This window comes from Takifugu rubripes, unplaced genomic scaffold, assembly GCF_901000725.2.
Source record: "Takifugu rubripes unplaced genomic scaffold, fTakRub1.2, whole genome shotgun sequence".
NCBI lineage: Eukaryota > Metazoa > Chordata > Actinopteri > Tetraodontiformes > Tetraodontidae > Takifugu > Takifugu rubripes.
The window spans coordinates 153-14984 of NW_021821597.1; the positions used below are offsets into that span (position 1 = coordinate 153).

The window sequence follows — 14832 nt, forward strand, 5'->3', positions numbered from 1 at the left end:
CATATTTATGCTTCGTGAAAGCAGTAATAGAGCTTCAAATACAGCTAAATGTGATTCGGGCGTGTTCGGTCTACAGGTTTATTTGCAGTACATCACCACAGGCTTCAGATAAACATGCGGGTTTTAATCTTGAAGCTAGCTTGCTATGGGGGAACCCACCGTGATAAATGACCTCATCATCTGCAGGTTGCTCTAAATCTTTGAATGAATCAATATCTTAGCATGCATACTTGATCAAGGCGGAACCGGTCGCCTTAGATCACCTGAGTAAAGCTTCGATTAATGGTTGCAAGCTACGTTCAAAGATTTTCTGAAGCTCTAACATGAGATCTTTCTCTTTTTTCTAAAACCCACACAAGGCTTATAGGCGTGTTTGGAAAATACCGCCGCTAACACACCTTTCAACCAGTTTGCCTAATTTGTGGACGGACACCAGGGTTCTGAAATAGCCTTGAGCTGTTGTACAGGTGTGAAAAATTGATAGCCTTCGACGGTCTCACCTGTAGTAAACCTGACCTCCCTGGACACGAGGCGGATGCCTACGATAGAGAACTGAGGTAACTCTAGCTTGTCGACTCCGGTCACAGCGGTGTCTCCCCCTTGCCAGAAGAAGACGATGTCATCTGTGGTATATCCGTCTGTGTCAAAGCAAAAATCGGGGGAGGGGGAGAGAGAGCAGCGTGAGGACTCACACGTGTTCATAGATGCCGGCTGTTCTCTCTGTTTGGTGGTGAGTTGGTGGGTTGGTAAAGCTACCAGGAGTGCTCGTGCACAATAGAATGCTTCATCATTCCCTGGAGTTTTGAGCCATTTCCACATCAGGTGACACCACCGCAGCCAATCAGGGTACAGTCATACATGGGCCGACAAAAATGTGTGAAACATTAACATTACAGCACACGTGTGAAAGCTGAGCATGTGAAACAGGCTGCTTAGGCACTACTGGCATAAACTGATAAGTGAAATGTTATAAACCTTAGGTACATTTTACAAGAAACGGAGGGTCTCCACACTTTGCAGCAATATCACTGCATGCATTATTAGCAGCATGAATATTTATGAACATGTGTCACTAGACTTGCCGACGCTTCCACATATTCTCGACTGGCAGCGTACTTGAAAATGACCACAGCAGGAGATTTATGTCACCGGGCTAGCATGAATTCACAGCATAGCAATTTCTCAGTCCAGGGAGTGGAACCACATTTCACATTCTCTTACATGACATCCGAACCTGGCTGGCGTTAAACTCGTGACCAGGATTCATTTCCATTAAATCTCTCTCTGGGGGTTTAGGCTAAAGAAATGTGACATTGTCCATGAAATTGAAACAACCGCCTGCCTAATCAATCAAAATGATGCTTAATGTGCGTGACTCCCCCCAGTGCAGAACAATTCCTGTGCATAAATAGCAGGTATTCTCGCAAGTTTTTAATTCGACTCGTATCCATATTTCATTGCCTCCCGATGTCCCCGGGGCTGAACGCTCTACACTTTTATCCCGGGACAGCTACAAATATCTGCTGTATCGAGCAGGCACCGTGATTGATGCGGTGGTCAATGAAAATGATCAAGCAAATACATTTTTCTTTAATTACAAACGTATCAAAATTTCCTCCTGGATATCGATTCGTCCAAATTAAAGTATCGGAAAACGGACACGAAATAGCTTCATTTCAATGAAATTGCATCTGTGTTAGCACACGGGAATCCATCCTGTTGCTGCTCAACGCTGCAAAAATAAATGAATTAATGCGATAAATGCGGTCTGGTTTTACAGTTTGACAAAAGATTTCACATTTGAGGTTTGCGAGCATGCATTTCAAATCAGCACTGTAGACCCTGTGCAGTATTTAAACCAGTTGCTAGCCTTTTAATCATAAATATTCTATAAACGAATTTAATTCATCTAATCATCCATTCACGAGCCACTTTGCCGTTATATATCCCATGTATTTTAAACACTTTTGTCCTTTTTATATTCATTCGCTCTATTCTTCCAATTATCTACCAATGCGCCAGGGTAATTCCTCATAATGTGGCCATTTTCAATACAATAAACCTGATTCGGGCTCTAAATGATTATTGAGGACGTGATGAGCTAATGGTGAACTACGTTTGGTCCAGCCGCTGCACGACCCCGAGGGTCCACTCAAGCCCTGCGATATTAATGCTACTTCGCCCGCAACGGCTAAAGATCCAGAGGTGGCCCGCTCCATTTGTCACACTGAGAGAAGAGTAATCAATGCACATCAGCGAGCGCTGAGATTTCTCAAGGCAGCAGTGAAAGACACGAGACGACTGGCGAAAAAAAGAGCCCAAAACAACAAGCAGGGCTTGTTGTTTTAATTAAACACAGTATCCGACAGCAGCTTCCATGGAAACTTTCAGTGAGTTGCAGTGAGTTATCATCACTTACAGCTTTCTATTTCCAGGGTGCAGTTCTGTTCATCCAGAGGGTACCGCCTCAGGTCCATCATGCACGCCGCAGTGGTGGTTATTCTGTGGACAGACACGGTGATGCATCATGAAAGACAAACAAGGCAAAAGAGATATTTTCTCCCTCCACAACTGCCAAAAAGAGGTTATTTTTAAACTTTCAGGCTTATTTTTAAACTCTGAACACAAGTTGTGCAGAAGGGAGCATCGTTGCCATCATCTTCCCGCAGCCTCCAACATGATTTGTTATGTTTACTACATATTTACACATTTCCGCCTTTCTGTGAATTTGCATTAATAAAACCGCAGCACCAGGGAGCCTGTCAATAATTCTTAGTTATGGTTGATTTCCAACCTTTCTGCAGGTAAAGCTTGAGATGAGAAGCGCGCATGTAAGCGTTTATTAACATGAATAACTTCCGAAGCCTGACAAAACAGCTCCGGTTACAAATGACAACATGTGAGATATCTTCCATTTGCGGCCCTTTTGAGGGATTACATGCGCGCTGCCGCGCGTTCATTCGTCACCCCTGCTCTCGTCCTCTTCCCGCGTAAAACGCATCGGAACACAATCAGTTTCATCTCATCATTTATGCCCCGGAAGCCCACCAGCTTGTTCGGTGAAGAGGTGGGGGGTTGACACAAGTGGCGCATGTTGAAGAATGCTGGCAGGAGTAATGTTGCCCAACTTTTGTGGATGCACTATTGTTGCCGTTATTATTGTATGTCATAACCGGCACTGCTGCAGCAAAGACCTGAGCACAGCACTGAGCATGATGAGCTGTCTGCTTTGCCAAGGCTGTGTGTTGCCTGAACATGGAGTCTGTAAATTGATCGGGTGGGTGGGGTGTGTGTGTGTGTGTGGGTGGGTGTGTGGGTGGGGGGTGGACAGAGAGCTGTCGGCAGGTAATTGGAAAACAAAACATGTTCTGCCGAAGACCATTGAGCCAGATTTACAGTCGAGTCCTCGGGATGCAAAATACAGAGGGATGGGGGGGACGGGGGGGGGGGCATGCATAAAAGGATTTGGAGAGGTGGATATTCATTATTCACAATGTCACTGAGTTGCATTCTGCTGCATAAGCATTAAGCTGCCTAAATTGCATTCTGTCTTGCTGTATTGTAACGCGCCTCCTCCCTGCCTCCCTGCCTCGCCGTGCTCCTCCGCCCTGAGCGTGCAGCGAGGCCGCATGCTGCGAGGAGATAACATCACGCCCAATTACATTAATAGGAAAGGTCACTTGGCAATCAGGAGTTTCCAGGCAAAACGTGCCCAAGCAACAATTCTTCAACAGAGCCTCAGCTAGCTGCACGTCGGCTTCTTTGTTGGAGATGATGGCATGAATGATGAGCTCCTGAGTTGCTCTAAACCATATATACCTGTGGGGATTTATGATCTTGATCAATTTTATTTAAAAAAAAAAACAACAGCTGCTCCTAATTTCAACAGTAATGCCCATTAATATGATGACATTTCTCAAATCAGACAGTCCTTCACACGTTGCTGCTCCGTTCAACCAATTCTGGGAGCAGATTCGATATCCGAAGTAATTAGACAGGTCCCCCCCCCCTCTCTGATATTAAACACTGACCCCAACTTGAACTAAAACAGCTCTCAGAGAAAAATGATGGCTAGCTGCTGCTGCAGCTGCTATCAGCTAAATGGAAATGTCCACGTTCACTTTGGCCCTGTCGCCGAATGGGTGCCTGCGTAGAATTATATCTCTCCCTGTGACTTCTAAAGGCCTTTAAAGTTATGAAAAGTGTAGGAAAACCCAGATGCACAATTATGCATGCCGGGTGGGCTGTAGCCGATCAGCTCTTTGCACTGACGCACATTAACGGTTCCCTCAGATGCTAAACTTAACTGCTCGAACTGAGGAAATCAGAAAATGGAAGAATGCGTTTTATACAGCTGCATCTTCTTTTAAAACAAACACAACTTTGACACTGTGATACAAGAAAGATCTCATCCAGAAGGTTAAAGTACAGTTCTGAAAGCACCATTCAGCAGCAGCAGCAGCAGTAACAGCAGCAGCGCCAAGCAGAAATCTTTAGCCCGTTGCACTAAAAAAAGAGAAACGAATTAATAATGTGACTGTAGATGTGGCCGTTTTGAAAACGAGTCGATGGCCACTAAAGCGAGACGGTACATCGGTCACAGTGAGACAGGAAGAGTCAGCAGATGTTGGTCAGCAGCTAAAGATTTCCTGGCCGCGGTAGACGGCGGCAGCAGCACCCTTTAGACCTGAGCTGGCACTGCAGTCCCACACTCAGCAGTCTGCTGGCTTCATGTAGGGTACACAACGAGACAGTTTTGAAAAACGCGATTAGCATGACGATTATAGAGCCGCTTTCGTTGGAAAATCAGGGGCAGTTTTTCAGGACTGAGGGGCAGCGGAGGGAAGGTGAAGGACACAATCACAGGGAACTGTAGCAGTACAAAGAAAGATGAAGCAAGCATGTTCTTCAGTGCACAGAGTCTATAATGGATCACAATTTATATAAAGACCCATTTTAGAGCGTGAATCAGGTTTTATAGCTGCGCTCCTAAACACACACGAGTCGTAAAAAGACTCATAAACGCTACTTTTATGATGACTTGAAAATAATTAGGAGTTGTGTTGTAGATGTTGTTTTTTCTCCACACCATAATATTGGCCATGATGTCACATGGTCCCAGTGGCATAAAAATGCGCAGCATCGCTCTGCTTTCAGGGGATTAATCTCATACTCAGGCGCAACAACAGCAACACGATGCTAGCTGGAATTATTGATCTCAAATAAGTCCTTACAGTGGGCCATTGCTGCTGCTGTGTAATAAGTCATACTTTGGTGTGTTGTAACATTCAAACGCGGTCACGAACTCGTAGACTCTGATAATGTGTCATACAGCAGATGGCGCCGTATGAAGCCGCGGACAAACGGGCATCACTTTTTAATGCGACATTACTGTCAACATGATAGCTTGTGTTTCTCCCTGTTCATGCTGTGTTAGATGGTGAAGGTATAAATCATGAATGCAGTTTTAAGCAGAATACCTGCAGCTGTAGGAGCCTTTAATTCTCACTATATTCAGCCTTTAGCCCTGAAGTTTCTGAACTCCACCTTGAGCAGGGAGCATTTTGAATGGATTTTCTGTGCTCGAGCTCCTCGAAACGTTCCTGCGTCCTGCAGCTTCAGAGATTCAGGGTTCTTTTCTCTGTTTTCAAGGCGCATGCAAGGAAAAGCAATCCGGAGGCAGATTCCTGCAGCACTGCAGACTGGGAGGCTTTCTAATGTGTGAGCAATTGCTCCCAACACCTACACAGTCTGGTCCTGTAACCATCCCTGTGAGGTAGCTAACTGAGGAAGATCATAGTACTACACGCTGATTTAATAAACACAGAAACACAACAGTGCATCCACAGGAATGCAGGGGGGGGGGGGGGTGCCATCTGGTGCGGGCTTTGCTCAACAAAGCCCCAAATGCTCTCAGGACCCCATGTGATACACCAAAGTGGATTGCGAATTCTCTAACAATGACTGGCAAGTTAGACAATCCCACTGTATCACACAGACCCAGCTGGACACTTTCGACTGATGCCACTTCTTTTATTGATGTTGGGAAGGGCCGTGTTTGCATCACAAACACTCAGCATTCTGCAGGCCCAGCCCTGCTGCCTCCTCCCCACTGATGGGGCAAGTGAGGCTCTCCACTGCCCACCAGTGAAGACACAGCCTTCACTGGTGGGCAGCCACGTTTTCTTCACCAAAAGTCATGGTGTGTAGCAATGATGTCATTGAGTGTTATGGGGAAAGGAAGAAAAGAAACCATTAATGCTGATTTTGCAAATATTTGGGGACTGCGAGGGTTCTCCTTCTGCCCCAATGCGGCTGATGCTTGGCAGTCTGTCGAGTCGGACAAATGTCTGTTGATTTAGCCATGAGATGAAGCTGATCGGAATATCAGGATTTCCTGAGCTACACAACTCATATCTCCACTGATGCATCACATCTAAAAGTCATTACCAGATCTGAGATGGGATCTTTTTTGCGCATGCTCGCAGTGATGATAAATTGTTTCTTATCAATATTAAAACAATGTCCACGGGCTCCTTCTTTAAATTGGCGCTGCTATAAAAGCTTGTTGCTCTGACAGCTTATTATTTGAATAAACACAAACACAACAGCTTGTTAAATGAACGCTAAAATTGCCCTAAACTCTAAATAAAGGGGAAAACAAAAGAACAAAGAGTACCAGCACATTTTATAGCGTGGTGAAAGCAGAGTACAAGGGGCAGCAGTGTGTGTAATGTGATTGTCCACAGTTTGCATTTTACTGCGCTCTAGAGTACAGCAAACGGGGAATGGATCCGAACAGGCTGCATTTGCAATAAAAAGATTTTAATACAACTCGAGCCTGAAGCAGGCAAACCTGAAAGGTAGAGTATTTAAATGAATTGAACATGGAGAATCATCTTTTATTGGGGGGGAGGGGTGTCTATGCAACCCTTGGGCAAAGTCAAATACCCCAAGAAAGTCTTTTAATTGCATGCTTACAGGAAGCTTGTAAAGACCCTGGTATCACCACGGCATGCAGATGATGCACCACCTCTAATTACTGTACACCCGTGGAGAAAAATTAATAATGATTTTTTTTTAAAGAGGGTGGAGGACAGATCCAAGGACTTGACGCCATCTGTCTTTCACCATGACTGCAGTGGATGATGGTGACGGTAAACCCCTGTGCAGCGTACTTGAAGATGAGATGTTGGCGGAATGGCTGCTGCTAGTGTCCCTATAGCAACAGTCTTCTGATTCATGCAGGCACAAAGCCAGGTCTAATGCCATTTCCCCCCCTCTGGTTTGAGTCCATCTTACTCTGTCTGCACCTGCCAGGGCTACTGTGCGGTAGAGAACCTTTGGTTGTTTTACTTAAGCTCAAATCATTGCAGTTGTATCATAAATTTGCGCGTTTTCCCCTCTAGTTTCATCTGATCCCTTTCCGTGTCTTGACCAGCGTCGGTATTCACAGGTTCAGAATACTGACCCCTGCAGACACGAATAATTCATGACTTCATATGATGAGCTACACCTCGTCACCTCCTTCCTTGTAACGGAACAAAGCAGGGTTTTATGACTTGTGTGAAGATCACAGCGTTCCTTGGACTGTGAATAAACCTGAGGATATCCACGGACTGGTCCTGATCACAAGTCATGCTGTCATTCGCTGCCTCAGTGATTGATTTCTTTGTTTATTGGCGAGTGAGTGAGTTCTGATTTTGAACTTGATGTTTGCGTTTGCTCCAGATTCTGAAATAGCAGCAGTCCAGGCAGCAGACTGTGTAGGAGTACCGTACATCCATTTGCTGCCTGTGCATCGCTGATCCAAGGGTCAGGGAGGGGGTGAATCCCATGCCAGCAGGGTGGAATCTTTTTCTGACTTTTGTTACTGAGTTTGAATCTTTGCATTATTAAATCTTTTCAAAAATAGGTTTAAAAATGACATGAAAAATCCATCCAGTCTGTCCTTCTTAGGAGGGGATCTCCCTGCATGCACTGGGAAAAATCACACATGGACACGTTAATGTTTTTATTCTATTTTGAGCACCCATTATACCCAAGAGCCACAAAGATGCCCTGCAAATGCTATAATGGTGTTCTATCAAGCCAGGGTTTACAAGCATTACAGGCCGATGCTCTGGTGAGCCAATGAATCTGTGATGATTCTTTAAGTGTAAAGCAAAACTATTTATGAATGAGCTCTTCTTGAGGAAGCAATGCACAATTAAAAACTAGTACAAATAAATGGGTATTACATTGTGATTGCGGTCCATCTCACACATATTTGGTGTTAGCTTCTCTTTTTAACCAACATTTCCACTCAGTAACTTTATTACCAGGACTGATGAGAGTGCGTTTCCACCGCACCTCAAAGTTTTTGTACGATGTGTTGAAATCAGGCTGATGATGTGTGGAGGCGTTGACCAGGTCAGACTCACTGTGACATGTCGGCATCCCCCGGCTTGTCTGCTATTCTTACACAGGCTTAGTCATTTTAGTCAATAATTCAAAGTCCTGCTGATTTCTTCCTTCACGCGAGGTTCATTCATCCACTTGTCTTAAGTTGTTTTTTTGAGGCGAAGCTTGTATAACTGAAATGTACAAGTTTGGCTTAAACGTGTCAGGTGTGCAGAAGTGCATAAAACTGCAAGTGTGTTCCATCAACCAGAGTTCTACGGCATGCACCTCTCAAGAGTTCAACTGAATTTGCGTCCTTTTCCTGACTAGATAGTTTTTAGGGAAAGTTTATAGGGAAAGTTTGGGAGGTTCTTTCTCCAGTTATTGGGGAAACATCATGAGGTGTTCAAAATTCTGACTAAATGATAAAACCTCCTGCCATGGAAATGGGCTGTTATCATCACCCTAGGAAGGCTGTTTAGACAGGAGTCAAGCATATCGAAAAGATCACTGTCTACTGACTTTTGTCACTTTACAGTTCCTATTGGAGATCCAAATGCCACTGGAAGGTTCCCCAGTACCATGTGGTGCAGTGGTTAGCACTATTGTGTCACAGCAAGATGGTTCCCTGCTCAAATCCCCTGGGGGCTGTGCAGCATTTGAATGCCCTCCCTTCATTCTCTTGGGATACTCTGACTTCCTCCCACAGTCTGAGCACATGTATTTTGGGGAGAGCTGAACTGGCTACTTTAAAGTATCCTTTGCTGTTGAATGGTCCTTTGTTTCTCAGGGCCAACATAGCACCTGGGAGAGGCTCCAGCCACCCCCACGACCATGCAAGTCAACAGTGGTCAGAAGAGTGGTGGATAGTTTGCTGATGAGCCCCCTGTTCCGAAACACCTGCAACTGCATCCCCGTTACAACTCAGCTCTATTCTGCTGGTTTATTTCTCCATGTCTGAGGCAACATTTCTCCAGGTCCCACATGATGACTTAATTATGTTCATGCACAACAGCAAAACAAGAGTGGAGCACAACAATGCTGCTGGAGCTGAACTAACACTTCTGTGCATGATGAGGTAAACACTTCCAAGTATGCGGTGAAACTCTATCATATGCAGTCATATTTTCTATTCCATGAAAATTGCTTGCTGATTTCAACTGTACTTATAAGTTAAAAACAAAACAAAGACAACACACTACTGATGTATGTATAAAATTAAGATAAAAATAGTACATATTACATGTTCAGGTATTCACAGTTGGATGTGTGGGTGCGAAACAAATGTTGCCGTGTTTGTACCTCAGTCCGTATAAAACAGTGCCGTCAGGATGCAGCCGGATCATTCGGTTCTTTACTGTCACGCCATGAAGGAAGGACTTCTTGTCATTAAGGAAGTAGGTGTCAGGGAGCCAGAGCTGGTCTGCTACACGGTTGTCCAAAGTCAGGTTTAGTTTGAGCTCACCGTAGGCCAAACGTTTATCCCGCCAGCTCTGCTGGAAATACATAGTGATGGTGTAGTCCTGAGGAGAAAGACAAGCACCCGGGTTAAGCCACAGAGCAACCGCATCGGTCATAAATACACTGGATGGGACACTGGTCATGTGATCTGCTAGAAATGGCCTGCTTATTCTGCGAGAACAGTAGCCTATGTGCTTTGACAGCACATGTTCATTGTAGGCTTCTCTGTGAGTGAGCGAGATCCAGAATGCTAATGAATCCAGAATGACGTCATCAGTCAGACGTCGGCCATATTGCCTTTTTCGCTCCTCGGCCTGCTGCTCTCAAGTCACCGCCAGAACAAAACAACACGTGTCAACTGGCGAAGTGATATTATCATTTAACAGTTGGCCAAGATAAACTCCCAAAAGTGCAGCCAGTTTTGATTCAGTGGAGGATGCGTAACACTCTGCAGTGGGATTCCTTGTCTGGCTTTGTCATTCAGGCCAGTGGTGATGACTGGCCTAGATTGTGGACGAGAATCTAGTCAGGAATGCTGCATTTGCTGATGCACTGGCTGACTGAGTTCCTGCCTGGAGATTTGTAGGAACTGGAAATATAGATAAGATCCTCCTGCATGTTACAGGAGGCTCTTTGTGAGGCTCCTTATTGGCAGCAAAGCTGACAGCAGCGTCAGCACTGACCGGCAGTGCTAGGAGGACAAACTTTAGCTGGGCCCAGCAGATGGAAAAGAGAGATTGGAACGTACCATGTTTACTTCTGAGATGGAGTCGATGCTTGCTATGTTGATGCTCATTCCTACGATGACAGGAGGACCTGGGGGGAGAGGAGAACCTTGGTGAATCAATTGACTTTGGCAACTTCTGATTTCTCATTCCAGAGCAGCAGCTATTGATGTTGTTGAGCTTTACAGTTTATTTGCAGACTATAGAAGGCATATCATTTGCAGAAGGAGTGTGTCTCCCAGCACAGTGTGGATGATGAGTGCCAAAACACCAGAGATTGGGGGGCAACACACCAGTAGGACAGTGACCTGCCCCTCTGTGCATCCCTGACAATATGGCCTCCAGCAGGCCCCTCGTGTGCTTGTTTCTACCCAAACACTCACCACGTGGGCAGTTTGGGGCCTGCGAAGTCATTGATGCTTTTGACTGAACTGCCTGTTTCCCCAGACCTGAATCCAATCAAGCACCCCTGAGACATTGTGTATTGTTGGATCCACTGCTGCCACCACACCACCGCTCCACCAGCACAGACTGTGCAGGAGCTAACTGATGTTCCAATCCACATCTGGGAGGAGATCCCCCGGGAGACCATCAGTCGTCTCATCAGGAGCGTGCCCGGACGCGGGGAGCGCGTGCAGGCAGGGCGGAGGCCACACACGCTGCTGAGCTACATCATGAGCGGTCTTGACTGAATTCATGGATGTGTTATCAGCCTGTGATCTCTTTTTTTTTACTTTGATAATGAGCGAGTCTGCAACAAGTTTAATGGAATATGTAACATGTCTAGTTTCCACAGGCCTCACAGTCACTGCAAACCACATGTCAGTACTTACAATCAAATACACAATGTTGCATTTATTGTGTTATTTCTAAAATAAATCCTTTCCTTCTTCACCATACTGGCCTCCCACTGAAGCACATTCTTCATTTTGTTCATTTTCCTCTGTAATGGTGCTCGTCCTATTTCTATTTTTACATCTGCCACATTAATCGTAACGCCTCAAATATGTCCAAAGTTACTCAGAACTGCTTTGTTTACAACAAGCTTTTCTCTTGTCCAACATATCCTCTTTGAAGATCTTTGAACGTTTCCCATCTGCGAGTCATTTTTCTTGAGATAAAATTGAAAGCAAATGACAATTTCTCTTCTCAGGAGACAACAAACTTAATAAAAATGATGGTCTTCATTTGAAACTGTAGGCTTTGTGAGTGAACACAGTATATCGATTTTTTGGGAGTAATCCACATAATTGTCCCCGTAACAAATGCTCAAAGCGGTTCTGTCGTCCTCAACATTCGCCTCCCTCCACTCCCCTTCTGGACGCTCACGTTGCACCAGTGAGAACGAGCCCTAAAACTGTGAACTGCTGACACAGAAAACACAGCGGCAGAAACACTCCAGCGATCGGTTCAAGTGGCAGTGCTGAATCAGTGTGTTCGCATAATGTCCTGTTGTATTACAGTGAGAAACCACATTAGCATCAGGATCATAAAAAAAAGTAGATGCGCCGCGAAATGTACTTTATCAAGTGTGTCATTACCTTTGTATGAGAAAGCTCTCTGCCTCTCGGTCTGTGCTGCTCTTTTCTGCCACTGATTGACGGCTACATTCAGGACAAAACAGATGATAGCCAAGAAATGCTAATCAGCATGGGTATGAACGGAGCTCCTTAAATGATTATATATTAATTCAGAAGGACTATTTTACTCATACTTGTGTGGCTGGCCTGTTCCAAAACCCATGAACCAAATTGTGCCAGTATAAAACCAGTATCAGGCTCTGGCAGAAGCACCAATATATTTTTCTTCCAGTGTCCCGCCAGACTCATTTGTGCCATGTATTTTCAGCCTTCAGCGCAGATAAGATAAGATAGGACTCTCGGTTTGGACTTAATTGTGGTGGTGGACGAGGACAGGAAATAGACGGAGCAACGCTTTCGGCCTTCCCTCAATCTTGGAACTTTTATTCATGGGCCCAAAGAATCAGAATCTTCTTTAATGATGGGAAATGACTGATCATAAGATGTAATTATTAATTAAGTTTAGTAGGTAAAACTGGTCTGTTTGCGCCTCCGTGCAACTTTAATAAATGTTTTCCTGCTTTATGTTTGTCTTTCTGATGCTTGTGTGTGTGTGTGTGTTCTTTGCATATTTAGTGTTGACGTGAGATTCACAAGTCACCGTTTGTCTCTGATGAAAGTCTCCAGCCTTCCTTTTGTTCTCACTCCTCTTTTAATAACACTGTCAAATGAAAAAAAACCCCAAAAACACACATCTTGACAAGTGCCGTCAGCTGAAGTCGCGGTGCTCTTTATGGGCTGCACAGTTGTTCAGTTCAGAGCTCATTAGAAGTGTTGGAAAACGAATTAAAATTGCTAATGCGACCTTCATCTATGCGACTACCTTCACAAAGCTAAAATAAAGAGAAGGCGATGACTGTCCTGCTTTTATTTTCTCAGATATGTAGAAAATAGTTCCGTCAGAGCTGTCACTCTGCTCTTTGACCTCTCTAAATATAGTCTTCACTCTGACAACAGTGTCAGCTGTCAACATCTCTTCGTAACAGAGTCTGCACAAAATAACGGCGAATGTAGCCCAAACACGCCAGGACGTTTTACAGGTTCCAAAGTTGTTTCCAGGACAACACAATAGGATGCTGCTGTTGCATTCTTTTTAAAGATAAAAGGCCACGCTGTGTACATTTTGGCTTACAGATCAGACACTGATGAGAGTAGCTGCCGTGTCCAGGTAAGGGAGGCAGGGCTGCATTCATTGGCCTCCTGGAGGGCTCCTGCTATTGTTCACTGTGTAAATCTGCTCATGAAGAGTCCTCACGATCCTCAAGACGGGACTTCTTCACCAAGCAATGCGGGACAATGGTCACAGCGACTGGTTGTCTAACCTGATGGCTCATGTTTACACTTTTAAAACACAGATGGCAGCATTATTAAGCTATCATTAAGAATTAAGAACTCATTATTAATAAGAATTCTGCCCCATGTGACTGGATAATACCCTCCTGCTTCTATCCTATAATATCATGTGGTGTTAGGGCCCTGAAGAAGCTAGTAAGAGCCTGCCTGAGGTCCCCGCTGCACTATGGGAAAGGACAATCTATGTTTATTAGATGACACAAACTAAACTGTAACTGAGGAAACCGAATCGAATCGGTCACCTCTGTTGGGATGGTTCCTGTAAATGACTTGAGATCCTTCCCGTGAGCCCCTTCCTGCAGAGATTAATTGATTATGATGTTTCTCTCACCGATACTGCCGCAGAAATATTAACCAGTGATCCACTCGGCTGAAATGGCCCATCTATCCTCTTTCTTACAGTCTATAATCCTGTTTTCTTTCTCCTTTTTCCACTACACCAAATGCCCTAAAGCCTTGTCATATTCCCTGACCCAGCTCTTTCAAAAAAAAAAAAAAGTGGTGTGGGGGGGGGGGGCATTTTCCATTGCATTCCGTGAAGACAGCCAGTAACTGTTTCCTCTAGAGATGTCGGAGCACGGAGACTCGAGAAAAAGCGCAAAATCATTCTCTCACTCTGTCTCTGTACATTTCTAAGCCGCTTTCGAGACCCTTACCCCCAACCTCAAAGGCCGGACATACACACACACTAAAAACAAAGAAGCAGTTCCCCATTAGCTGTCAGCACATGCTTTCCCCTCCACTCTGTGTTTGCTGGGATTTCACAGAAAGAGAAGGTTCACGCGTCCCTCCTGTCTGAACAATTACTGTTCCAGGATTTGAATGTTGCGTTCAAGTAAAATGTTCGGTGGGGCTGAGAGGATTGTCCTCCGCTCTCATGTTTCTGGCGTTGCCCAGGGTTCGCTTGTTGGACATCTCTAGTGTTAAAACGTAGGTGTCGTTTTTCATGCTTGAGGTTTTATTAAAACCAAATTGTAGTCTGTGCTTTTGTGAAATGTCAAATGAAGTATAATGTAGATCACAGATTGTCTGATTTTAACAGTATGAAACTAAGAACTGCTGCGTTTCATTCTATTAGAACTGGCCGTGATTGGTTTTACTGTAGTCCTGTAGTCATATCACTGCACCTAAAGTCCTTGGCTCTTCAAGAACACAGGTGATTCCCTGTGATCCCCCATAGCAGTCATGGAGTGACCTTTACTGTCCAGCACATTACTGCAACATGGACGTCATCTCGCCGTGTTGGATGATTGACCTGCTTTTAGGCTGAGCAAGATCGAAGTGGCGTTTGTTCACGTTCACAGTTCTTATCTTGTTTTCGCTCACTTCCA

The 14832-nt window shown here is 44.8% G+C and overlaps 1 protein-coding gene across 1 annotated transcript in view; it reads right to left on the bottom strand.

The window, feature by feature from the left end:
* Positions 1–351: 351 nt before the first annotated feature.
* Positions 352–14832, bottom strand: part of LOC115248165 (gamma-aminobutyric acid receptor subunit beta-4-like) — a 29548-nt gene continuing 15067 nt past the window's right edge. The window contains exons 3-6 of the mRNA XM_029831791.1: positions 10592–10659; positions 9685–9905; positions 2420–2502; positions 352–638 (exon numbers count right to left, since the gene is read on the bottom strand). Coding sequence (XP_029687651.1) covers positions 415–638; positions 2420–2502; positions 9685–9905; positions 10592–10659 — 596 coding nt within the window. The 3' untranslated portion in view covers positions 352–414. The remainder of the gene's footprint in view (positions 639–2419; positions 2503–9684; positions 9906–10591; positions 10660–14832) is intronic.